Here is a 27,927-nt window from a genome sequence, read left to right on the forward strand (position 1 = left end):
TCCTTGCGCAGGGGCCATGCTAATCTCAGCATCGTTCCAATTTTCGTATATGTGCTGTCGAAGCGAGCACAAATCAGTGTTCTTTTATGACACTGATTGTCCCATCTATTTGTAGTTAATGGATCAACCTATAATTTTGGTAAAGGTAAAACTAAAACTCACCAGTGCTAGGAATGGGACATTGCTCACAGGGCTTATTCCAAGCCCGGCCAATATTGTAGGAACAACAGCACATCTTCTTTGTCATGTTGAACAACAGTTCTCCATCACAGGTCTGGTTGTCAGCATAATAGTTTCTGTAGCACAAACTTCTTCTCATATCTAGAGGGGAGCATTGGAAATAGGGTTGGAAATCACAACAGAATTTTAAGGAAATGCTCAAAGTTAACTTCTTTTGTTAAATTCAAGAATCTACTCCCAGATTGGCACGGGATAGAGCGGGGCTTAGGGCTGTTGTACATAGGGTCGCTATGAGTCACAAGCGACTCGATGGCACATAACAACAAAAAAACAACACCCCCAGGTTAGATTAGGGTAGAAAAATAAACAAACCCTCTCCTGTACAAATTCCTAGTTACTTCTGCTTCAGTGAGAAAAAGACTTCAAGAAATTTATTTCCTGACATTTCAGAGCCACAGAGCGAAGTCATCTCAATGTTGTAGCATTAGTAAACTTTACATGATTCTCTGCTCAGTTGCCCAGCAACAATTCTCCACTGTTATTTGGCAGCCAAGTTTCTAATTTCTGACTCAAGATGTTTTAATACTGTAGGTCAGTGTTGTAAATATAATTGTAAAAAGAGACACTCAAAAGTCAAACAAAAAAAAAGTCAAACAAAAGAAGTACTATTAAAACCATTGTTTGGGATTTTCCAACATTACATTTTAAAGAAAACTCCCAATCACCCACATAAGGTGGTAAAAAGAAATGCTAAGTTTACTAGGGAGGAGGCTCTCAAAAAGACAGTGAAAAGCTGGCAAGATTATGTTGATGAGTAATATAACATTAAAGACTAATTGCTGGACTTGCAAGGCTATTAAAGTGTTTTGCTTTATAGAGGAGAACCAAACACACATCATTATAGAAAGCTTGAACTTACCCATACAGTTGTTCCCCCCATTCACTTGCATGTAGTCTGGAGGGCAAATACAGGTGTAGTTGCCAACTGAATTGTAACATGTCCCTGGACCACAGATTCCAGGAGTATCACATTCGTTCACATCTATAACCCAAAGAGGGAGAAAAATGCATGTAAATACAAATTCACTCCTTGGGACAGTCTATCATTTTGCGACACTGGTAGCAACTGTCATTGGCTGACAACTGAGAAAAAAATTCTACATAGGACTTTGAAATGACAGTAAGAAAAACACATGTTTATTTCATCAGTGTTTCTGGTCTATGACAATGCATCCATTTTCAGAAAACGATATTTTAGAAAATAAACTTCTGCCTTCTTTCAGACTTCTTACTAAATGAGCTCATAATGTCCTCAAAGACATGCTATTATAGAAACAGGGAAAAATGATAATTCTCAAAATTTCTTCAAGAAAGACAATTATGTGCTCTACATGTCCACAATGTCCATAGAAAGATATATGAGGAGGCCATCAACAAGTGGCTTCAGGAACCTGCGAGTTAACATGAATAAAGTATTTATCCTCCCATCAATTTTACACGAAGGAGGTTAGTCCTAGTCTTGGTTAACTGCTTGACACTTAGAGTTTTATAATTATATGATGATGCTCAACTAATAATCACGATACCATTAACTGTGTAACATAAGTCATTTGGAGAGTCAGGGGAAAAGTTCTAATGTAGAACACAAGACAAGTCATGTAACTCCCGTATATGTAGATGAAAATCACATTCTCCACCTAGGTCCGAAACCTGCATGCTCTGAAACCTAACTATGATCAATAGTCTACATTTTTCCAGTAACATGGGATGCACAGGAACCAACACTGACTTCCTGAAGCTGAAGGGGCTGCCTTCTAAGAGAAGCTCATTTAAGATGATACATGTTGAATGGCCTAGACTATTCATAAATAAGACTTATGCTAATCCATTAAAATACAGAGTTTCAGAAGAATGTGAAAAATTCTTTGTAAGCATAAACAAGACAAAATTGCATTCTTCTTAAGAAAATGCTGTTTAGATTTAGAGCTTATTGGGAATTACATCATTTCAGTAACATTAGTACAAATTGCTACATATGTGACATATTTATTCAGCTATGCTCATGTTTAGATCATTATGCTCTTCTGCTAAATTCTTCCATTTTCCTGGCAACTCATGCTACTTTTACAAGTCAGTTCTAAATAGCTTAATAAACCCATCATCCTACAGGATCCATTTACCATCACACACTCGAGTGTCTTCATTCAAGTAGTAACCGGTTGGACAGCGACATTGGAAACTCCCAAAAGTATTGATGCATTTCCCTCCTTGGCACAGCCCTGGAAGCTCCTGGCACTCATCAATATCTATCAAAATGAAAACCATAGCACTTTCTTAGCACTGCAAATAGACACAAGGAAGTGCAAAACTTGCAGACTTTAAGATAAAGGGAAAAGGATTACCTTCCAATATAACAGTGATAGGATTTGGTCGAAAACCTTCTCCTCCAGGGCAAAGAATTTTGTAGTCCGCTATTGAAACAAAAATCAAATTGAGTTCTTTTCAATTGAAATCTTCAGAGAACCTAGCCTCCTAATAAATATTAACACATTCAACTAAAGAGATTAATTTTCCAGAAATCTTTAGAAGGTTAAAGATCTGAGTATCACCCATCTGAAGCAACTTAACATCTTTGTGTACACTTATCATTTGCAAATGGTTTATTCTCTGAGTGCTGTCCACAAAGCAGCTGTCCTCAACCTGAATTTCCACCTACTCTCTTTGTTTTATATTCTTGTGAACTATTTTATTCCTTACCATCATGATCATTTCTTTTTTAAATAGTTCTTTCTTATTTTCCAACATGCTCCTTTTTCATCTTTATGTTCTGTTCAGGCCTACTACTTGGGAATTCAAGATTTCCTTGGAATCTACTATTATTCCTAAATGCTTCCCAAAGATAGTTTCAGGCAAAAAAAAAGGTTTATTATCTCTTGGTCTCACCCCTCTTCCCTCCTTAATGATTACCTTTCTTGACTCTCTGCTTCTAACTAAGGCAATATATATTTCGTATGTTTCAAAAAAATCCCAACTTTCTATAGTTCCCTTTTATTCCCTCTGTTAATTCTTTCATCCAAATACTTAACTCAGTAACATATATTTCAGTTTCATATATAAGTATTTTAACAGTGATGGGAACTCATGAATATGATTGATTCTAATCTACTATACCAGCCTGAGAATCAGTTCTTTCATAATTACTGCGTTTTTGCCCAAACTATTAATTCCTGAAAATTGTCTATGTGCATCATACATAAATATCTATGTGCATGAATTCCAATAGTAGCTCTGATCCAAATTTAGGGTGGAGTGTACCTCTACTCCTTTGCCAGTCATTGATAATATATAGAACTGACTTCCCCACTTAAAATCTTAGTTTTCACCTTTAAGGATAGATGTTATTGACTATATTCCTTTTTCACCTTTCCCATCTGAAATCACTCACTCTTTTTAAGTGTCCTCTTCTATGCCTCACTCATCTTTCAAAGCACAATTCAAAGTGCATCTAAATTCCAAAATCAATCTCCATAATAGTTTATGTGTTTCCTACTGCCAAAGGGGCCCTTTAGAGTAGTGAGAGAGGATCTTCACTCTGAAACCTATAGTGTCCCTTTTCAGCAGGAAGTAGCTAAGAGAATACGCCATCCCCTTTTCCTTATGAATCAGGGTGAAGTCTCTCTCTGGGAGGAGTGATAGGGAATGGCAAAGGACACACTGACAAAGGAGATTAATCAGAATTGACTTTGACAAGCACTGTGGCAAGTGGGCAATTAAAACAGACATTCAAGGGGAGGAAAAAAAGAATAAACTGGGGGGAGGGTAGAGAAAACAGTACAACAATGAATGAATGAAAACCCAAAATCTCTGTAAATGTTCATTAAAACTAATAAAATTTAATAATAATAATAATAATAAAAAGCACAATTCAAAAGTTTTTCCAACTAGAAGTGACCTGCCTTCCATTCTAAAGAGAATCTGCCCAGGGTACTTTACGTATGTGATTTCATTTAATCCTATGAAGTTTTGGAAGCTCTGGCTTTCCAGTAACTTGCCTAAGGCTGTATGAGTGGCAAGTGGTAGAATTCTAATTTCAAACTGAGTGTGCTGTTTCTATCATAGCATGTTCTCTCTGAATAAATATGGAATTGTGTCTATGCATCTTTCTTTTCTTAGGGTACATAGTGAACTCTGCACTAAATTATAGCTGACATTTCTGAGGCCACACTGTACCTCTATTTTGCATTATAATTTATCTTTGCACATTCAAAGTACATTCTCTATGTACTTAATAGATATTTTTAGGAGGAATGAAGGAATTAATTGTTCCACTAAGAAAGAATAATTACTTCTCTCAATATATTCTATAAATAGCAGTCTCTTACCTTTGCCTGAGAATTTTTAACTAACTCATTTGGAAAAATGGAAAGCTTTTTCTCCCTCCATAAAATTACATTACAAAATTTTCTTTCAATTCACATTGTAAGAATGGGAGTCATTATTCGTTTCTTCTTTGCCCAATTAACTGTCTCTCATTTGCTCAGGGGCCCTTTAAGTCTGTTCTAGATGTTCTGAAACTAACTAACTAGAGATGTAATGACTCTCATAGAGAAGAGTGAAGAGTCAATCAATGTGTCTATAGGAAGGGGAATAATATGGTATCAGCAATCTTAGAACCCTTCTTAAAAGAGTGCTATGGGCTTTACACTCAAATAGAATCGAGGTATTATCTAACCTGTTAGTGCAAGTCAACTGGGCCTCATTTTCTGACTAATAGAAGGAAGAACCCTCTCAATAGGCTTGGGAGAACCTATCTCCTTTCTCTGACTAAAAAGTAAAGACCAGATCCCTCTTTCTGTGGCTCCTCTTCTTGGAATCTAGAAAGGAAAACCTACCTGAACTAGGATAACAAGGAGCACACCAACTTACATGTGTTAACTAAAGGACAGAGCTCACAAGGAGTACCCCAGGCTTTGCCCAGAGAACAGCAGCAGGAAGCCTTGGAAACACCGACTCCAATTTCATTGCTACAGGCTGTGTCTCCATTGTCTCCTCGAGGTCGAATATCCAAGTAACAGTTTCCCGAACGAGTATCTATTGATCATGTACAAACAGAAAAGTGTTAGCTAGATTCTTCCTGCCTTAGGGGCTAAAAACATATCCAGAAACTATTTAAAAATCATAGTTTATTTTTACTGAGGAACTGGGAATTTACTTATTAAAAAAGGTACCTGAAGGTGCAAATAAGAGTTATTGACTTTCTTTTGAACAAAAATTTGAGAACGGAATGTTTAGCATGGCCCTCAAAATAATAAACAGGATACTGTTTTAAGATCTTACCAACACAGCCGACTCGAGTTGGATTCAGCTCAAAATCGGGTGGACAATCACAGGTATAGCTGCCTGGAGTGTTGATACAGTTTCCACTGATGCATGTGGTTGGATCCAGACATTCATTAACATCTAAAACCAAACAGCAAGGGACAGAATGAGCACTGGCGCCAAGATTGGGCAGCTCTCATCCCTGACCAGTAGTACTGAACTCTGAGGGCTCCAAAATGAGAATTCTTAAGCATTACTAGTTATAATTACACTTAGAAATGCAGCCTTCCACTTCTGAAATAGAACCTCTCAGGAAGGAAATATGTCATATTTTGGTCTTTTTCCCTCTGGAACACATTTAGCATTCAAATTTGTCATCAGGATAAAATATAACTTTGGAACTAGGAAAAATATTCCAGGCAAGGTAACTGAAGGCAGAGCACTGCTGTGACCTCGGTCAACCAAAAACTCAGACGTGGGTTTTAAGAAAATATATTTAATATGTGTGACTTGTTATTTCATAAAATTAGAGCAAGATGTCCCAGGGAACCCTCAGAAGTAGGCAACTTCTGCAGCTTCCCTTCACTGAGTGTTGCAGTGCCTGGGTGCAGCAGATGCAGATGTGTGCCCACGCAAAGGGCTCAGCGAATCTCTTCTCTCCCATCCTTGATGCTGGGTTAAATATTTCCCTTTCTGTTTCTATTCCAAAAATATGTACAGCATTCCAGATATTTAGGACATGGGTTTTGGCAAATTCCACCCTTGTACATTCCTTTTGTCTGTTTCAAAAAAGAATGAAATACTCAAGATCAGACATAGTGGCTCAGAGAGGAGCAACGCGGGGTGGGGGCAGTATCTTCTCCTCGGGTCTTTTCCACTGGCCCTGGAAATCTTTCTGCAATGGCAACCTTCCACTGCAGAGGATGCTTTTGTTCAAATCATGGGTGAACTTGGATGAAAGGGATCAGAGCAACAGAAATGACGTTAGATAAAAGGTGAGGTCACAGATCATGGAGAGGTCACTTCTGAGGTGTGGGAGAGATAATGTTTGGTTGCTAATAGTTTTTAGAAAAACCAAGGGGCCAGTGTGTACTAAGGAGAAATGTTCTAGTGCAGGACATTCGGAGAAGTCATAGTCTGGAGAGCCACTGAGCCAAGGCTTATGAGGCTAAAGTATACAGATTTTTCCTGAAATCCTCATCCCATAGAGTGGAAATTGTTTTCTCAGTAGCCTTGAACTAAACAGGGGGACTACGGAAGGAGAACTGCTGATGACTTTAAAAGTATAATTTAGTGCCAAAGTAAACCAAACGGTCATCTACGGAGTGCTTGAACTATTCCTTCCTGTTTTCCTCTTAGGCTCCCTGAGAGTCATTTGATGTACAGGAATATGAGATGGGTGCCGAGCTCTATGTATTATGAGCTCTGGGGACCACAAACAGGGAAGGGATAGGTGATTACCAAGGGGAAAAGCCAAGGGAGTGAGGCATGGTCTTCAAAAGTAAATTTTCTCATAAGGTACTCAAGGAGCAAAGAAAACAGCTGAGAATCCTTATACTTGGAGCACCCCAAACATTCCTCTGTAGTCATGTGCTTGATGCTAAGGCCCCAGTTCTGCTCCTGTGATTGTCTTCCTCTCCGTCTCTTCCCTCTATACAGCTCCCAATGAATCAGTTCCAGGTCTGAGGAATTCTCCCCTGTGATTTCCAAGGCTTCAGAGCCTCATTCCTACTATCCTTTTCCTCTGTGTCTACCCTGTGTGATACCAGTCCAGCTCCAACAACCAGGTTCCCTGGGGACCTGGGAGCTGATATCCACATGTACGGGTGTCTTACCTGTGCAGTTCCCACCACTTCTGTCCAGTTCGTAGCCTATCTCACATTCACAGCGGAACAGGCCAGGAAGGTTGTGGCAACTTCCGAAGACACAGATATTTGGGAGGGAGCACTCATCAATATCTTGGGAGAAGAGAAAGGAAATAGAGACGATTAACATACATATTTTCTTCTAAAGAAGTTGCCTATATTATTGTTGTTGCTATGTGCCGTCGGGTCGCTTGCGACTCATAGTGACTCTGTACAACAGCCCTAAACTCTGCTCTATCCTGTGCCAATCGCACTGTCTCCGACACACCCATCCCGATTACCCAATCCACCTCATAGAGGGTCTTCCCCTCCTGCACTGTCCCTCCACCCTACCAAACATGATGTTAAGAAAATGAGGATAAAACTATAATAGATTTGGACACCTCTACAGACTTTTAGATATTTCAATCTAAACAGGGAAGTCTTATCATGAGAATTTGTTTCAACTCAGTAATTACTGGAGTACGTCAGTGCTGGGTACTTCATATGCATGCATCTCCTTCACCGTTTTTGACATAGGTCCCCACTACTTTTGTAAAATAAGTGCCAAAGAGGTCAGGTTAGACTAAACATTTTGGTTGTTTATCACTTACATATTCACTGTCTTTGGTGTGAGATACCTATCTAAGCATCACAAAGGTTCTGTGCTAGCTGTTTTATCATCCTTTGTACTGTGAGTAGTTGATAGAGATCTGAAAACGTAAAGGCTCATTTTCTAGGCACCCCTGATTGATTGCCTTGTGTCAACTCTGTGTTGGGTAACTGACATACAGGCAAAGTTTCAACCTTGAGACTGGCTTTAAATAGCCATGTCTGCTCTGCCAATAATGACTTATAATAAGAACAAACAAACAAACAAACAAACAAAACCTTCTCTTACTGCATCGAGAGAAGCAAAGCTTTCACTGAGACTGTGTTTCCAGAGGTGGCACAGTACCTGTTTTCCTTGGATGTTCAGAGTCATAAGAGTAAACAAGGCACATGATTAAAGGCATAGTTTGGTGCTTGCACTACAGGACTTTTATATCAAACTGCAGATTGAATATAAACTGTATACAGAACACTCAATGGTTCCATAACAAAGTACTTACACAGAAATATAGGAGCAAATTAGTATACATGCAATAGCTAAAGGCTGATTTTGAGTTAATTTCTTCTTAACAAGGAATGACAATTTGCAAACTCACTAATCAGGGTCTTGTTTAAACTTCTACTGTCAATCATCATCATTTGTTTATTTTTACTGAAATCTTTGTAATTCATTGTAGATGCTGATTCTTTTCAAACAGGGGAAATATACATAAATTTAACAAGTGTGGATAAAGAGAAAGATCTTATGTTTGCTAACAGGACTCATCTCCAGCCAATATTGCCAAGGGCTTTTGCTCTCTGACCATCACTACTCCAAGAAACATCATAATAGATGATATAATACCAAAGAACTCCACACTAGTTGGAATTCCAAAAATTGCTTCATGGTATTTAGGTTTGATATTTAGGGATCATTGCGAGATGTACATAAAACATGATTCTATATACGAAGAAGGATATCTTTACTTTTGTTTTATTAAAGTCTTTATTGCTATAAATCAAACCCTGACAAAAATGAAAGACATTTAATTAAAAATTAAGGATAATACTCCAACTTGACACTATCAGAGAACTTATAGTTGGCAGTTGTTCCCTCCTAATAGAGATGAATGGGCAGCCCTGAGTTACTGATACCTGCATTCTCTCTCCTATGGGTGTGTATTTGCAGACTATTTGGCTGGCTTAGATGTGAAGCGTTTTATAGATGTGCCCAGGGACTTGAGATCTTTTTCCTTTTTCTCTGCACAAAAGTAAACAGCCCTATTGGGGATTTAAGTCCTCCACAAACTAAACTTACTTGCTTAGCTATAAAGCCAAAACATATATCCATTTAAATAGTAAAAGCTTTATAGTTAAATTTATTTAAATAACTGAATATCATCAGGCCCACAGAGCTCTGAGTGGCTTCCCCCAAAAGTTACCATCGCAGGCTTTGCCATCCGCACTGGGCACAAAGCCCATGTCACATTCACAGCGGTATCCTCCCGGGGCATTGAGACACTGGCCATTGCCACAGAGGTTCAGATTCTCGGAACACTCATCCAGATCTGCGGCCCAAAAGAAAACAAGTTATCACGTCAGTTAGCATTTTTCCAAGTCCTCAAGTCTGACAATTTTCTAACTGTCAACTTCCTGAATATTGAAGTAGTTTGTGAAAATTTCTATTTGGTATATTGAAACTAATTTGTTTTTTCCCTTTTGGAGCTAATATGACATTGAACAGTCAAGGAACATAGGGCTCACTTTAAGAATCCTGAATGCTAAATGATCTCTAATGATGTAAGATGAGTAGTAATAGAATGTAAGCGGATGGAATCATTCAAACGAAAACTTTTTCGAGAAAGGCCATTCACATGAGGACTTTTTTGTGACAGGAAGTAACATGCCCTGGTTTTTGCCTATTTCTCAAGTTTCAAAATCAACTAAGCAGAAGAGAAAAAAACCACACAGAACAACAACTACACAGCAGACCGAAGTTTCTTGATAAACTTAAGTTTTTTATAACTACAGGCATAAAAAATGTACTACAAAACCATCAAACATACTTTTGTCTAAGATACAAAACTGTTAGCTTTCTTTTTAAGTAATGAGAGGTTTATGATAGCAAATCTTTACTGGGTGAGGAGGAAAAAAAGAAAATTTAAATATGACAAAATTTTCAATGTGATTAAAAAACAAATTCCTGGTACCTGACATAATGGGCCTTGGCTTCTTTTGTGCATAAGTGACTGATTAGCAGAGTGTTCAGGATAAATTAATGCTATAAAACTATATGAGTAGCTATGCTCTCTAACAGTGATGGCCTGTTCTACCTTATTTTCAAAGCCCTTACTGAATCAGTATTGTCTGTGGACACATGTACATGTAAGTGTGTGTGTGTCTAGAATTTACTTATGTATTTACAGCTTTCTAATTTTAAATATATATAACAGTTTAGGTCAATCCCAACTGTTAACTAAAGTCAAGAAGAAAACTGTAAAATGAAATCCTTGTCAACTTCAATCCTTTTTTTAAAAAAAATTATTTTATTTATTTATATATTTTCAATTTTCTTTTAAAATCTATCAACAATGTTGCTTACTTGTACACTTTATATGTATTTTTATTTTCTTTCTGTTGAGGTGTAAGCCACACTGAAGTTTATAGTCATTGATTTCTATCAACAGGTGCCTCAAGTTGTCTTCATTTTTATACACACACACACACACACACACACACACACACTCTCTCTCTCTCTCTCTCTCTCTCTCTCTCTCTATTTGTTCTAAGGTCTCCCTATTTGACTTTGCCCAATCTTTCATTTTAAGGTATTTAATTGCAAATCATATTTTTTCTGCTAAAAATGATTTAATTGATCCAAGTTTCATAAGGATTAATGATCTCAATGGCATGGAACACCTTATTTCCTTGACATTTTCAATTGCACCAACCTGTACAAGTGAAGCCATCGCCTGTGTATCCTTCCTTACATAGGCAGCGGTAAGACCCCATGGTATTCTTACAGTCTGCATGTTGGCTGCACATGTGGGTTCCATTGGAGCATTCATCCAGATCTTAAGGCAAAAGGTTACATCATTATTGAAAGAAAATAAAATTTTTTAAAACTTCAATAATAGATGAAAACTTTTCTTTACAAAATTCATATTTTGGTACAATCTATGCAAACCACAAGTAATTTCCTTCATTTTCCAACTTACCAGTACACTTAACACCATCTCCAATCCATCCAGGACTGCAGCTACATTTGAAGCTTCCTGCCGTGTTAGTACATACAGCATGTCTGTCACAATTATGGGCTCCAATTTCACATTCATTGATGTCTGAAAAAAAATGAGTAATTTAAAAAAGTTTAGTACACGTCTCTTTGGTGTTTAAGATGGCTTGAGAATATTTAAAAGTTGACTGGTTTTCATATTTCTCACAAGTTAGCATGGACCACTTCAGCATTCACTTACATATTGTTCATATACCATACAGCTTTATGTTGCATTTCATAAAGGAATAACACCACAATACAATACTATTGCAGTTATTGCATCAAATTGTTACCCATTTTTTTATGTTAGTGTCCAGTCACTGTGAAGTAAAATAATCTTCTTTCCAGTTGCCTAACATGCTATGGTTTTTATCCTTATGGTAATATGTTCATATTAATATTATTAATATATATGTAATATATATTATTAGTATATATATAGAGAGTCATATGTAATGAATATCCTTTTCATATTTTATGCAGACAAAGGAATACAGTGTTGACATATAAGAAGCCATTTCCCTTCTATATATTAAGTAAAAGTGCTTCTTAAAGCATCATGTTATTAAAACAAGTGTTTATTTTTATAAAAGCTTTGCTTTAGTTTTTGTTACTTTAGGCACTTACAAAGAATATTCCAAAATGCAGTCAATGTATTACAGTTTTTCTAAATTCTTAGCACATTGGAGATCCTACCATATTTTCTACCCAGAACTTTGGAGATCTAAGACTTCTAGTATATTTCGTGTATAATCCAAGAATATTTAATGAAGACTTTGTCAGAATAAAAAATACAAGATTAGGGTTTTATTAGTAAATTATTTTTATTCTGTTCATTTCTATTCCTAAATTTGATGAAGATAGATTTTGTGATATGAGAATATTACAGCAAAGAATATAAAGATAGTGCATGAATTATTTCTGGAAATTAGTCCTCATATAATGCAGGGCACATATTCAAATCTCATAAGTGCAAGAACTCAAGCAGATGACACTATTACATTACATAGAAATCAATGTTAAATATACAGTGTAAGTAAGTCATAAAAAGAAATTTCTGGTTGATAAATGTGAGGATTTCCACTGATTACTTGAATCCTCGTCCTGAAAGAGAAACAGGCCGCACAACTCATGTTAACCCTTCCACCTATTTCTTCTTCTTCAGGTTAGGTACTTTCAAGCCGAGTATGACTCATAGTGACCCTATAAACAACATATCTGAACTCTTACAATGTGTCACCCTTACAATATGACCTACTTGAGCCCTCTGGTTCTGTGTCCGGAAGTCCAGTTAAATGTTTTAAAAATGTTTAGAAATATGTTGTTTGTCAAGTGTTCAAGCTAACGTTTTGAACTAGACCCTAGGATCTTTGGCTTCTTAATTTTTATGGAAAATGCAAAGCAAAATAACAGCAGACATGTTATCTTATAAAATATTATAATATCACTAATAATTGTAAAGTGAAAAATTGCAAAGAAGACCTTCTTATGATGACAATGTATTAGTTAGGTTCTTTTTAATGCAATCTTGTCAGCTAGTTATAAGTCAGATCAAAAGAGGCACAAACCACGTGGCTTTAAACTGGTGACTGGGAATTTAAATCAAGTGGGCAATAGCATAGCATATTGCAAGGAAATGAGGAAGAAGGCCAATCCATGGATAACAGCTGGAATTGAGGAAATTATGCCTCCTCACATCTGACCTAGCGTTGAGGACTCTCCTTCATAGGGTCACTATGAGTCGCCTGCGACTCGACCGCACTTAACAACAACATATCTGACCTAACATCCTGACCTGTTCCTAAACCGGGCCATGGTCTTTCTTCCTCAGCTAATCCTCATCCTCAGAGTTAATGATCCAAAACATGAACTTTTTGGGCATGCTGGTGGTGTTAAGATAGGCAGTCTCTTCCTGTGAATTTATATTTTTTAATGGCCAAAGGTATCCTTATAGTTTAAAAGCCAAAACTGGCATAAGGTGGAAACCCATCAGAGAAGGGAGAGCTCACATATTTTCCACTAACAGAAGAGGAAGTGAGTGTTAATGGTTAAATGGTTAAGTGCTCAGCTGCCGACTGAAAGGAGTTTGAGCCCAACAGCTGTGCCATGGGACATGTGGCAGTCCATTTCCATAAAGATTAGAGCCTCGTAAACCCTTTGGGGTAGTTCTACTCTGTCCTTGAGGTTCACTGTGAGTCCAAATGGGCTCAACAGCAATGAACTTTGTTTTTAAATGGAGAGCAACTGAAAAGATGCACCTGGTCAAAGAAGAACTCCTCCTGAGACCAAGAAAAAAAATAGGCAGTTCTATTAAGCTCTGGTTCTACCAAGTTTTCAGTTTTACCTTCCACAACGAACCTTGCAGTTAAAAAAACTACCATTCCCTTGAAAAGATGAGCCTCCTTTCTTCCTTCTCCTTAAAACATGCTTGTTATATATCACTGAGTCAGAGCTCACCCATAGCTGAGCCTCCAGTGGGTTTTCAGAGGTAGTTTAATTGCACAGGAGACGGCTCATCTTGCTCCTGTGGAGTTGGTGGATTTGAACCGCAAGCTTTTGGAATGGCAGCACAATTCCTTTCCACTAGGCTCTCAGAGCCCTCTTAAAAAGTACTTGTTGATTGTCGTCGAGTGGAGCACAACTCTTAACGACCCTATGAACAAAAGGCCTGAAGCCAGTCTGTGAATATAAATTTGTAGCACAAGAAGGTGTTTGTAATTTGCTGCAATGTTTACAAGATGAAAAATTATATTTGCAAGAGACTATGTATCATGGACTCTGAGGTAGCTGGACTTTGAATTTAGGAGCTAGGATTCAATTCTCCAAGTTGTGACTAATTGTGTAGGGAATTACCTCAAGGTCTTATACTTTTGATACGCAGTAAGTATCTTAGAAAGACTTGATAACAAAGCGCAAAGTGAATTATTTGTGTGTAACCACATAAGTGTGATAGGTTTAAGACGGCATTTCATATTGCTTTGCTCTTGAATATTGTGTGGGATGGTTTGCTTTCTTCGAGACATTGGTATGTGTTCTTGGTCTGAAGCGAGGGCTACATGGTGGAGGGGACCTGGGGGAGGGTTTGTAAAACAATGAAAGAATCCTTTCTTTTACTTTTCCATAATTTTTGACTCATGTACTTATAACTTGTTAGTCAAATTTGTGTCTTCTAGGTTGCAACACCCCCATGATACATCTTCAAGGATATGAACATGTACGGCCAAGCACAATCAATAAGAGTGCATCTAAATTCCAAAATCAATCTCCATAATAGTCTATGTGTTTCCTACTGCCAAAGGGGCCCTTTAGAGTAGTGAGAGAAGATCTTCACCCTGAAACCCACAGCGTCCCTTTTCAGCAGGAAGTAGCTAAGAGAATACGCCATCCCCTTTTCCTTATGAATCAGGGTGAAGTCTCTCTCAGGGAGGAGTGATAGGGAATGGCAAAGGACACACCGACAAAGGAGATTAATCAGAACTGACTTTGACAAGCACTGTGGCAATTGGACAATTAAAACAGACATTCGGATGGCGGGGAAGAAGAACAAACTGGGGAGGAGGGTAGAGAGAATGGTGCAGCAATGAAGGAGTGAAAGCCCAGAATCCCTGTGAATGTTCATTGAAACTAATAAAATTTAATAATAATAATAAAAAAGACGGCATTTCAGTATAGAAGCAAATAGATGGGGAAACTGAGCCACAAAGAAAACAAACAAACAAAAATGCTGTCTCCAAATACTCTACTCTTCAGTAATGTGAAGGAAACAGCACTGGTTTGCCAAGAACATCTCTTTCTGTACAAATGTTCCTTTCCTCCACAAATTTGCTCCAGACAGAAAATTCCTTTTTAAGATTAAAAATAGGCACAAGCCAAGAAAAGCAAAGAAATTCAAATTTAAGGCTGACACTGCAACCTCTTTAACCCCCACCAAACTTCTCTCCCAAAGACTAAATGGTTCTCCTTGGGCAGCTTTCTTGAAGGGCACGGGAGTGGTCTGAGCAGAACTGGGCACTGATTCTGGGTGTGTCTCATAGGAGTCTGACATCCCAGTTGGGCCTTGTGTTCTGAGCTGACCTGTCTCTGCTCACATTTGTAATGAGAGAAGTCTGTATCATCATACCCACCTTCCCTTAACCTGGGCGTCAGTAACACAAACCTCAATTTGGATGCAGATGGGGAGGGGACAAAGCTTAATCTCACTGATTGAGCGCTGAGGAGGGAGGAGTTAGATAGATTCAATGGAGAGACTAAATGTGAAGGCTACTTGGCTTTCTTAATTTGGATCCAAATTTGGGCCCAGACGGTTTAACTGAACACCCATGGAGTTTTCACAGGCTTACAGCCAGTGGACAAGAATTAGTAGTGATAAGAAGCTGGAAGGAAATTAATGCAAATTCTCACTGACTTTGGAACTTTGAAATAAGTGATTCTCTCCCATGGACTGAGATTCATCAGCAATATTTCTCACGTGAAAGGAACGATATAGTTCGAGAAATAGAATTTCCCAGAAAAGCTTTTATTTGAATGGAAGGGTTTTTTATTCTATACCATATAATTAAAAGATGTATTGCAACGGGAAATTCTGTGGCTAGAGACCTCTCTAAAGGACTAAAGAGCAAATATGTCATTCTGGAGATTAAGGTGCGCCTGATACAGGCCATGGTCTTTTCAATCACTTGCTATGCATCAGAGAGTTGGACAATGACCAAGGAGGATAGAAGGAGAATTGATGCCTTTGAGCTGTGGTGTTGGAGAAGAGTATTGAATATACTCTACTCTGCTAAGAGACTGCTACAAGAAAGAACAGGTTTGTCCTGGAAAGGATGAAGCCAGGCTGCTCCTTGGAGGCAAGGATTCTGAAGCTCCGTCTGACATACTTTGGACACGTAAGAGGGACATCATGCTTGGGAAGGTGGAGGGACAGTGCAAGAGAGGAAGACCCTCTATGAGGTGGATTGATTCAGTGACTGGGGTAATCGGGATGGGTGTGTCAGAGACAGTGTGATTAGCACAGGATAGAGCAGGGTTTAGGGTTGTTGTACATAGGGTCGCTATGAGTCATAGGCGACTTGACAGCACATAACAACAACAACAACATACCACTTAATGATATTCCATGTCCACTGACTTGTCATTTTTATGTACAGTCAAGTCAGAACCAACCCACAGCTGACCCTCTAGAGGGTTTTCAGAGGTAGTAAATCACATGCATGAAGATCATCCATCTTTCTCTGGTGAAGCTGCTGGTGGATTCGAATCAAGTGCCATTGGGTCGGCAGTACAATTCCTTACCACTAAAGCCACCAGAGTTCCTTGTAAATGACTTAGTGTTCACATAATTGGAGGGAAATGAGCAGGTCTAAATGAGCCAGCTCTGACTCCAAGTGACCCCACGTGTGTCTGAGTAGAGCTGTGCTCCACAAGATTTCCAAAGACTTACTTTTCTGAAGTAGATTGCAAGACTTTCTTCTTAGCTACCTTTGGGTGGATTGGAACTTTCAACCCTTTGGTTAAGAGTGGAGCAGATCTAAGGTAGCTTCTTACAAATTAGATTGTGAAAAGGCAGGATCCACTGAAGATAGCAGTTAGCAGTGGCCTAGTTTTTCTTCTTCCAATTTGTTGTCTGATTACAATTAAAGCAGTAGACACAGTGTACAAGGCCAAAGAAAAATTGGACTCCAGTCTCCTAAATTCAAAGACAGAATTGTGCTCTAGGTTTCAACAAATGTCCGTTCTCCTTCCTTAATACTGATTATCGTCCTCAGCATTGCCTACAACTTTGGACAAGGTTTAGGGAGAAAAACGGAACCCTGAACAACATCTGTGTGGGCTGGGAATGTAAGTCAGTGGGTGGATTCTGAGCGCTGCTAAAGTGATTGGGGGAAAACATGTTTATTTGTTAAAATGGAAACAATCAGTAATGACAAGGGAGCTGAAATATTTAGACAAAGCTGTAATGGAACCCAGAGGACCTTTTACTTAATTAATTAATTTATTTTGCTCTCATGAAACGAAATTCTTCACTCAGGAAAATAGCAAACATATTTTAGAATTCCTTTGTAGGGTATTCATGAAAATATATAAAGATAGATAGACAGACAGACAGATATAGATGATAGATTGATAGACATATACAGATGTGTGTGTGTGTGTGTGTGTGTGTGTCTGTGTGTAAATATAATCTTTAGTCTGTTATTTAAACATAAATCTAGATCTTTGTTGTTATTATGTGCTGTGGAGGTTTGGTCATCCAATTAGGCAATGTAAATATCTCTATTTACATTAGTTTCCTAGGACTTTATAAACACTTGTCTTTAACATGATCATTACCAAGGTAACTGGATGGTATTCTAAGCTGTGAATGACACTAATGGTAAGCTAAAAGTAGGTTAAAAGAGTCCTGGTTACATGGGATTAAAAACATTTTGGCCAACATTTTTAAAAGCTTATTTTTAAGTATATAAAACTTTCTGCCAATCCCTACTTGTGTAAGTCATTTCCAATCAATATGATGCCTTTGGCCGTTAGTAACAGTATTTACAAAGGATCTCTTTTTCTTCCTCCTCCAGTGTATCCCTCCTTCTATCTATCACTTCAGATTAGCTTGCTCTTTGGAAATGTGAAGCACTTTGGTGATTCTAAGAGCCAGTGGAAGGAATGGTAATAAAGTCCAGGGTTCTAGCTCTTTACGTGGGAAAATCATGAAAATTATTCATCATCTACTGTATGTCAATCTGCTCTGATGTCAAATGGACTGTGGAACACATTCTTCTTCGTACAAAGCATTATTTTTAAAAGTAGAGGGAATGATGTTCCTTGGAAAGGATAAAACATATAAAATATTCTATTCACATGTGTAAGGAGATTGTAGTGTAGACCATGTGGTGGACATGAAATTATGCCTTTAATTAAAATGCACTCTAACACTGAGTATGCACGTAGCATTTAATGAAGACATTTTCTTTTTTTAACCAATTACCATAAAGTCAATTTTGACTAATGGCTCCTCCACGTGAGACCATGTAGAACTGTATTCCACAGGGTTTTCAGTGGTTGATTTATACGAAGTAACTGCTGGGTTTCTCTTCCTAAATACCTCTGGGTGAATTCAAACTGCTAGCCTATTGGCTAGTTAATCTCTTAACCATTTGAACCACCCATGGCTCTATTTATTCATCATCTACTGTATGTCAATCCCTGTGCCAAGGAATTTACATACATTATATATAATTTACCCACAATCATGTTAATACATATGACAATTTAAGTCTCCTTCATGGAGTTGTTAGTGTTGGTGGCTGTCAAGTCGTCTCTGATTCATGGCAACCTTATGCATGAAAGAATGAAATACTGCTGGATCCTGTACCATCTAAGTGATCACTGGTATTTTTGGGTTCATTATTCCTGGTAAGTAGCCTAAAATAATCAGCTTCTGCACATGACCTATTTAGCTGGAATTTGGAGTGTGGAATTCTGGAGACATTTTTCTTGTAGAGAACGGAGTCTGTTCAATTAGAGCTATTCCCCCGCCCCTTTCATAAGCATTACTACTCACTGGGTTGAATTTAAGTGAGTTGAATTTGGCCAGACAATATGATTTAAAAGCAACATGGAACTATCTAGCCTTCCTCTTCATTACTACCAGGCCACTGTCCTTTGCCCAATTCCTATGTTTATACCTAGGACAAATATAAGGCAGATAAATATAAGGCTTGAGCCACAGCACACAAAACTAAGCATCACATGTGCAAGGTGTCAAGAGGTTGCACACCTTGCTGTTCATTTACCACAATGGATCTTCGGCTGTTCTTCTAAGGAAGAGTAAGAGGGTGAAAAATTCTAACTTTAAGAGAGTGAAAAATTGTAACTTTAGGCTTCCATTCATAATTTAGTTAGAAAGTGTGATTATTTTTTTAAAAAACCAATAGTATTGCCATTATCCTATGTCTCTATAAACCTGAAATTTTGTATTAAAGGACCATTTGAAATTATAATTTTATTTTGAGGTTTGCTTGAAGTATGCTGATATTATTAACAGAGTTATAAATCTTTACACTTACATAGCCTATCTATAACTAGTTCAATGTTTGTTTTAGTCACAAGGGCTTGCCAAGCTGGCTTTTGGAATGAAAATCTGTTATTTGGAAGAAATCATACAGTTACCTAATTCAACTTCACTATGGTCTCCATTATGTTTTAAATTATATGTCATAACCTATTATGTTAGCATAAGTAACTGCAGTAAAACTTTATTATACTACTCTGTGTATTTATCATTCCACCATGATGGAAAATACCAACTAAATACTCATAAAATGTCATTGTCACAGAGTGGCCTCTTCCATTTGACATTTATAGAGTAATGTTATATAAACACTGTGGGAAAAATGTCATGTGTTCTATTGGTATTAAATAAATACAATAGAAGATGCTTTAATGATCACTGTGTACCATTTACTAAGTCCAATAAATGAAGATTCCTTTGAACTAAAGAAAAGTAATGTGTCAAAAGCTCAGTAATGTGGAGAATCTGGAACACTTAGTAAAACTGATGAAATATAGAAATTGTAAAGATGCAGTTCTTTAAAAATTAATTTCAGTTACAAAATATTGGATAAATTACTGGCCATGGAGGCTATTTGGAAAGGTTTGCTTTAATAAAGGCTAAGAAGATTTGATATTTAACACATTAATCACTTTAATATAAAATGTTATTTTTACTACATCAAATATATTTTGTATAGTGTTAATTTAATCAACATATATTTATCTTATTTCACAAGTAAAATCTTACAAGAAGACCACTGTAAAGTAGGAGACATTTAAAAGAGCTAAATCCTAAATTATTTAAGTGCTATACCACACAATTTATAATGCAGTTACTATGTTATTTAGTTTAAAACTTGTATTCCACAACATGTAAGCATGATTACAATCTCTGTTATCCACTTAATTTTTTGTTGTTGTTCAATCTGACAACACACCTGTACAGCCAGTTTTTCCTTTTTTGCCTGAATATCCCATATCACAGTGGCAGATAAATGAGCCTTTAGTGTTTTCACAGGTTCCACTGAGGCAGATATTTGGATTCAGGTCACATTCATTGACATCTGTAAAACAGAGACGTTTCTATTAATGCAGATGCATATGATTTCTTTGAGTACTTGTTCCTGAGAGAAAACAAATGAGAAAGTTATCATATTTAGGGAAAACAATCCACAGTTACTTTCAGTACAGACAACTCACACAGACTGGTTTTTATCTAGACCACAAACAGGGGAGCAAACAATAAAATAAATTGATTTGTGTTAAGGTAGAGTGGAGAATACCTCTAGCCCTATTTATGTGAGACTCTTTAAAACAGCATACTGTTTCAAGGTGAAACTTAATTCCCTTTGTATGACATTAACAGATTAGTTTCTTTATTTTTAAAAGACTTATCAATAAACTGATAGTCCTACTGCAGGTAGTTTACAAGTGTCACTTCTTTCCCAAATTAATTTGTAAAAAACATTATTATATTATATTAATTTTAATTTCTAGGACTTTGCAAATATTCAGTGAGGGCTGCTAGTCAATTCTAGGCTTTTGCTTCCAGACAAAATGGAGTAGCAAGAACTAAATTTGCCTCCCTGCATGAAACAGCTAAATAAAAAATTTTAAAAAAACAGTTTTCTAGATATTGGTTACTAGGCAAGAGAAGACAGTGATTCATAGGAAAGAGAAAACAAACTAGATGAATGTCTACAATTACCACAAGTTAGTGAAGAAAGAGTTTCGAGGTCATTCTAGAGGAGGGGAATCCCATGTTCAGTGTTGCAGTCCAAGGAGGCCAGAGTAGCTAATGTTCATAAGGAAGACTAAACAACACAAGAAAGAGAAGAAAAGGGAGAGAGAAATAGGTGTCTGTGGAGGTTCTCTTGACTACTCAGCTTGGAAATAATCAATGCAAGAATGTAAGGAAACTACTTGATGCTGAAGAAGAACCACCCAAAGAGATGAAAAGGGATCATCCTCATTTTCGTAAAGGTCTGGAACTGGAGCTGATCCACCACCTGAGTTAGAAAACTTCATAATCCCCAAGGCATGGAGTAAAGTAACAAGAGCCTAGACTCACACATTACAATGCCATAAATTACTCAATATGGCCCTTCTAGCCATAATTTTTGTAAATGTCACACAATAATTGGGTGGGAACTATGCAAATAAGGAGCTTTCGACTCACTAAGGAGAGAGGATAGATTGCTGTTAATGCAAATAAGGTGCATGGGACATTTGCAGAAGTAGGACCATGGAAAAGAGGTCTATGGAATCCTAGTGAAGGGTTGGGTCAATTTTGCTGTCCTGCTAGACAAAAAAGAGAAAGAGTTGATGTGAGAAATGACAAGTAATGGCAGAGAAAAAGCAGTAGCAAAGATAGCCTAACCAAGAGACCAAGAGGAAACGGCAGGGGGCCTTCCTGGGCCACAGAGAAAAGAAAGCTAAGTTTAGGCAGGAGGCTTGGCTGAATGAGACATCCCTGGACACTTGGCAAAGCCAGGTACACTGATCTGTGGAGGCAGAGAGCTCAGTGTCTTCAGGCTGAGGATGACTGGAGAAGTAGGGTTCTTCTAAACACTTCTCAGCAAAGCTAAAGATCTTTGTAGCACTTGCCAGAGCAGGGCTGAGAAGAGACTGTCCTGAATTATTCTTGATCCTTAATCTGACACCTCTCTAATAAACTTCATTACTGTAACTATGATCTGTCAATTCTGTGTGTCTACTGCAGTGAATTCTCTGACCCAGGAGAGAAAGAATGCATTGGACGGAAGACTGGTATCAGAATTGATAAAAAGGCTGAAGGTCAAAAGTATGTCTGAACTCCACATGACAGCAAAAAGCCTTGGGCTGTTGATACTAATAATGATTCTCCTCCCACCTCATGAAGTTAGACAAGAATGCATGATACTACCCTCATACAATCTTCACATATGATAAAATGTGCCCTAGGTTAACTACTGCTGAATTAAAGATTAAAACAAGTATTTGGAAAAGATCAAACTATTTCCAAGTAACTTAACTATATTCTTGAATAAATATCAAGCCTATTTCTAGAAATCGACAAACATCCAATACCTTAAAGTGTGTGGCATCTAATCAAATGTCATCTAATAAAAAATTATTAGACATACACACGAAGCAGGAATATAAGACCCAAAATGAAAAGAGTCAATTTATTCAAATTATCCAGAACTGACATGGATGATAGAGTTAGTATACTAGGACATTAAAAGATACTAAGTGAGAGGATAATTGAACATATAAAATAAAGAGAAGATATGAAAATGTAAACTGTGTGAGACAAAAACTATCACGTCCAAGATGAAAAACACACCGGATGGGATTAAAGGAGACTTGATATTACAGAAGAAATGACTGGCAAACTTGAAAACAGAGCAACAAAAACAATCCAAACAAAGAGTTATTGCATTCTTGGCTGAGATAAATATTCTCCACCTTTGGTCAAACACTTTAAATGCCTAAAATCTAGTCACAACCCAGGGAACATTAAGTAGACAAAATTATGCATAGGGATAAAAATAGCCATTTGCGGCTCTATCAGAGAAGACCATCAGACAGTCAAAAAAGAGAGCTATTATTCTTTGGAAGAATAACTGAAAGATCAGTCCTATGCTTTTATTTTCTTCTTTGGATCAATCTATTAACAAACAAAAACTAATTCCATAAAGTTTAACAATGCGTTTGAATAAATAGACATATTTGAAAATTCTGTCTTTGCTCACCTACACAAGTCTTCATGTCTTCAGATGCCATGAATCCATCATAACACAAACATCTGTACTCTCCTGGTATGTTTGTACACTGACCACCATCACAGATATTGGGGTTATCTTCACACTCATCGATGTCTGCGGAGACAAAAACCCAACAGCCAAATGTTACTGACACTGATTCCATCATAGGGTCATGGAAAAGTTAAAAAACTCAGCTTCCTCACATAGGGCCACTAGCTTTCACATACAAAGTTTTATAAAACCATCTAATCAGATTATCATCTCAAAGTGAACAAAGAAAGAATTGTTTTCAAGGTTCACAACATGTTTCAGAATGAGAGCAACACCCACTTTAAAAACTTATCATTTATTTAATAGTTTTATGTCTACTATGAAGAAATCATCCAAAAGTGATGATGAATCTCATTCTTTTCATTGCCAAATCTTAAATAAGTAAAGAAGGATATATCCAATTTTATTGATTTACAAACATCTGCACTTAGAAACACTTTAAGTAATAAAATTTATTCTTAACATATAATTCTTATGTTGTTGTTTTTGTTGTTAGGTGCCACTGTGTTGACAACAACTCCCAGCAATTTTATACTCAACCGACCTGAACCCTGTCCTATCCTGTACCGTTCTCAGGGTCTCCGACATGCTGGAACCCATTTTTTACAATCATTGCGTCGATTCATCTTGTTGGGGGTCTTCTCTTTTTTATGACCTTTCTCAGCATGATGTCTTTTTTCAAGAGCTGGTTCCTCTTGATAACATGTCCAGAGTATGTGAAATATATAGCCAAATTTATATCCAGGATTTTTTAGATAGCATCTCTCCAGAGCAGATAAACTCTTACAGTTACTAAATTCATGTTCTTTCTTTAATCCCAGCCAATTCACATTGTTTCTTATTCCTAGATGGCTAGATATGGATCTTCTGGCTCAGGATGATAAAACAGGATGTAAAAATTAAAGGACTGGCCCTCAAACTTCAGAATGCATCTGTGTCTCTTAGAGAGCTTGTTAATGTCCAGATTAGAGGGTTTCACCTCAGGAAGTTATGATTCGGTAGGTTAAGGATATGACCTGAAGTCTGCATTCTAACAAGTTCTCAGGTGATGCTGTTGGTCTAGAGAACATACCCCAAATAATAGTTCACTAGATTAAAGGATCAGACTCTTCAAATTTCTAATCAAGGGAGATTGATTTCAAATCCCATTTATTTAGCACATGTCAGTTCCTGTTCTAAGTTCCTGACATCTTTTCACATGGGCAATCAAAACCTCACTGTACAGACTATCATGTGCTATCTAGTACTGACTATCATGATGAAGAATATAAAGCTAAAAGAAGTGGCAAAACAAGTATATGATCTTAGGTCTGTCTGACTCAAAGCCTGGGTCCTGAGTCACTTTTCTAAAGGTACTATGAGTGAGAGATTTTAACACAAGGCTTCATGACTCACCAGTGCATGATCTCTGGTCGGGCATTAGTGCAAATCCTGGCTGGCAGCTGCATTCATAGCTGCCTTCCGAGTTTGTACAGAAAGTTTCACAACCACCGTTCATTATGCTACATTCATCAATGTCTAGAAAAAAGGAAGAGGATAACATCTTTATCTGTGTTTATGATCAGGACCCATGTTTAATATTTCTAGGCACAAGTCAAGGAAAGCAAACAAAATACAACTAGAAGTCACTGCTGCATTTCTTCAGTAAATATTAACTATACATTTACTAAGTGACAAGAGGTAAGGAACTAAGAATAAATAAGAGACTTTGCATCCCTAACATCACAATGCTTATGGTGAAGTAGCAGGAGAGAGAGTTACACATCATATAGGAGAAATATTGAGGAGAAATATTGGGTGTTTTGAGAACAGATCATAATTACGTTAGTGGGCACATGGGTGAAATTTTCTTGGTCAAGGGTTCAGTTAAAAGGTGAAATTCCATTTGATTGGCTAAGGTTCCAGTCCTTTTTAAGAGAGTTGGAGTTTTGAGTTGTCCTGGGCCATGTTTCAGAAGAATTTGGGCTGATTTATGGCTTTGGGTAGAAACCATGTGAGACTTGGCAGTTCCACATGGTTTACACCCCAAACCAGGCAAAATCTGGCTGTGTTGACAAAGTTTCACTTTGACTTTGGGCGCAAAAAAAAGCCACAGGCTTTTCTGTACCACTCTTCTCCGCACCATGAAACCTACAGTGGGTCAGCCACAAAACAAAAACTTGTCCCACAAAAACTCATCTTTAAGAGTGCCAAACCCAGCCTCCATTTCTTTATAAAACATAGTCTTCTTCTCAATAACTGTTCTTTGAAACTTTTTGAGCAGGTCTAATCTTTCTGAGGTAGTTCTTAAAATGACCCAAGTCAGATACTGCATCTTATGCTCTTTCTTCCCTTTTATTGGTCTTTCTACCACATACTCAATTTATTTCAAGTACTCAGTAATCCATTGATGATCTGCCTTGGTGTAGAAGTACAGAAATGAAGCATATCTTACCACTCATGGGCCAAATTATACCTGTTAGAGCTAAGACATTTCCTATCCTGCATTTAATGGCTCTTTGAAGATATAAGGGAGGTATAATTCAAAGTATATGAGCCACTATGAAAAGAATTTTACTCACAGGAAGATAATAAAAAAGTAAGTAAAAGTAATTAGTAATGGAAACAGAATTCAACAGTGTACTCTCTGAGCTTTGGGGGATCAGAAAAGTTTGTGATCTAGGGAGCTAAATTATGAAGTTCTTACAGTGTTTTAACAGAAACTAGGTTTCTACTATGAATTCCCAGGAGATGACGCCCGAGATTGGGTCAGCTGAGAGAAAGGAGACCACACAGAAGGAATGTGTCCCTTTCCTTCAGCTGGATGACGTGCTGCAGAATGAGACAACACTGCTCTAATAGTCCAGCTCCGGAGGTCAAACTGGCCTTTTGACCACAGGTATCAAATTGTTCTTGCCAATCTCACAGCAACAATGTGGTGCAGCGGACAGCTGTGACTAGGGGTTTAAAATGATGTCCTGAGGAGTTCTAACCAATATCATAAGTAGGAAGTTTTTCGTTTTTCTCATCTTTAATCCAGAGGGACAGAAATATTTTGCAACATACTTGCTTTAGAGAATAAATAAAATGAAAAGAAACTGGAGAACTCACCCACACAGAACAGCCTGTCAGGGGTGGAGTGGTAGCCAGGATTGCAGGCACACTGGTACTTCCCAATGAGGTTCACACAGCGGCCATGAGGACAGAGGTTCGCGCTCAGTTCACACTCATTGATATCTAGTTAGGGAATGAGAGGAGCAGAAATCAAACCATCAGTGTCTGCCTCGGGCAGAAATGTGGAGCAAATGACTCATCACGAGTAAGCAGTCTGAAAATCTCCCTCCTCACCTATACACGCTGAGATATTGGGGGACAGCTGGTGACCAGGAGGACATTCACAGCGGTAACTTCCATCGGTGTTCAGACAAACACCTCCTCGGCACAGGAGAGGATTCCTCTGACATTCGTCGATATCTGCGGGATAGAAGTGAGCCAGATTGTGGACTGTGAGGGTATCCTGCCCTGATCCCTTCTGTCATGTTAATACATCCATACCCCAATTGCCGGGTATTCTGGAGGCTAACAGCCCACAGGCCCCCCTTTTAAAGAAAGGTTACTCACTTCAACCAGAAATGCCTGAGAAGGGGAGACAGGATATACCTCCCCCATCCTGGGGGTGACTTACGGCCAAAAAAGCTGACTGAACTGACATGAAAGACTAAGATCCTGGCTTCTCTGCTTCGAAGTGGGGCAGCTATCTGGTATCATTCACTCTCCAGAGCTCCCCTTGGGGTCAGGCTGAGGCTAAAATGCAGCCAAACTCTTTGCTTATCTTCTAACCCGGGCCCCATTCTGTTCCCCTAATTCCCTCTTAAGTTTCCCTGACAAAACGCTCTTTCCCTTAAAAAAAAAAACAAAAATAAAACAAACAAAGCAACAACTTTTTCCAGGGAGGCCCATCTGAGGCTCAGTGTCCAAGGAACCTAATCTAAAACAACCTGCTTTCTCAACCTTCTGTCTGGAGATTTTTTTTTTAAGGATCCTTTTTCTAGAGAGAAAGCCTGTCATGTGATCCCTAATATAGCTCACTTGCATTGCTTTCTTTCCCCAGGGTGTGTCCTTCAGGTGTTAAACTCACCTCTCAAGGACACAAAACTGGTTTCGGAGGCTACCTCAAACCGTACAACGTGAACTGCCTCTTTCCTTCTGCATGCCCATCCCCCTCTGCCATAGACGATTCTCCACTCACTGGTCTGAAGACCAACAATACACTGGAGGAACGTAAAGTACCTGGTGCAGAAGCTGCAAGTCATGAAAGCTTTTTGGAATTCTTTCTCGCTGTGTTGTTCAGCGGCCGCCTAACTTACCCATGCAGTTCTTCATCATCATAAATCCACTCTCATAACCTTCATCACACTTGCACTCAAAGTCCCCTGGGGTGTTCACACACTGGCCTCGGCCACAGAGGTCGGGAGATATGCGGCATTCATCAATGTCTGGGCAAAAACAACAAAGGTCAGTGAATGAGGAGCAGAGTGATGGGAATTCTGGAGCAACATGGTCAAGAGTTTTAAAGGGTGACCCTTCCCCCTGGCCCAGGGGAGTTTCCTTCACTGACCTGTGCAGTTTCTTTCTTCAGAATCAAGGGCAAAGCCACTGTCACACCTGCACTTGAAGCTGCCGATGGTGTTTCTACACTTGCCGTGGGTGCAGAGGCTCGGAATCATCTTGCACTCATTGATATCTTTAAGAAAAAGAAAACAGGAGGAAGTTGATGAACAACCAGCCAGGAGCTCAAAGCATCTGTCATTGGAAACCCAGAAAGTTGGAGAGTTGAATTTATAAGGTGTTTATAATTTTTGAGTAAGCTATAAGGACTTGGCAATACTCA

At 38.1% G+C, this 27,927-nt stretch overlaps 1 protein-coding gene across 1 annotated transcript in view; it reads right to left on the reverse strand.

The window, feature by feature from the left end:
- FBN1 (fibrillin 1) overlaps positions 1–27,927 on the reverse strand; it is a 303,046-nt gene that overhangs the window by 56,132 nt on the left and 218,987 nt on the right. The window contains exons 25-41 of the mRNA XM_006895296.1: positions 27,655–27,780; positions 27,404–27,532; positions 26,385–26,510; positions 26,148–26,273; positions 24,453–24,575; positions 22,995–23,120; positions 20,196–20,321; positions 11,153–11,275; positions 10,886–11,008; positions 9,377–9,502; positions 7,335–7,457; positions 5,518–5,640; positions 5,107–5,271; positions 2,583–2,651; positions 2,361–2,486; positions 1,100–1,222; positions 163–321 (exon numbers count right to left, since the gene is read on the reverse strand). Coding sequence (XP_006895358.1) covers positions 163–321; positions 1,100–1,222; positions 2,361–2,486; positions 2,583–2,651; positions 5,107–5,271; positions 5,518–5,640; positions 7,335–7,457; positions 9,377–9,502; positions 10,886–11,008; positions 11,153–11,275; positions 20,196–20,321; positions 22,995–23,120; positions 24,453–24,575; positions 26,148–26,273; positions 26,385–26,510; positions 27,404–27,532; positions 27,655–27,780 — 2,142 coding nt within the window. The remainder of the gene's footprint in view (positions 1–162; positions 322–1,099; positions 1,223–2,360; positions 2,487–2,582; positions 2,652–5,106; positions 5,272–5,517; positions 5,641–7,334; positions 7,458–9,376; positions 9,503–10,885; positions 11,009–11,152; positions 11,276–20,195; positions 20,322–22,994; positions 23,121–24,452; positions 24,576–26,147; positions 26,274–26,384; positions 26,511–27,403; positions 27,533–27,654; positions 27,781–27,927) is intronic.

Source organism: Elephantulus edwardii, unplaced genomic scaffold, assembly GCF_000299155.1.
Source record: "Elephantulus edwardii isolate Elephantulus edwardi_28Jun2011 unplaced genomic scaffold, EleEdw1.0 scaffold00164, whole genome shotgun sequence".
Lineage (NCBI taxonomy): Eukaryota > Metazoa > Chordata > Mammalia > Macroscelidea > Macroscelididae > Elephantulus > Elephantulus edwardii.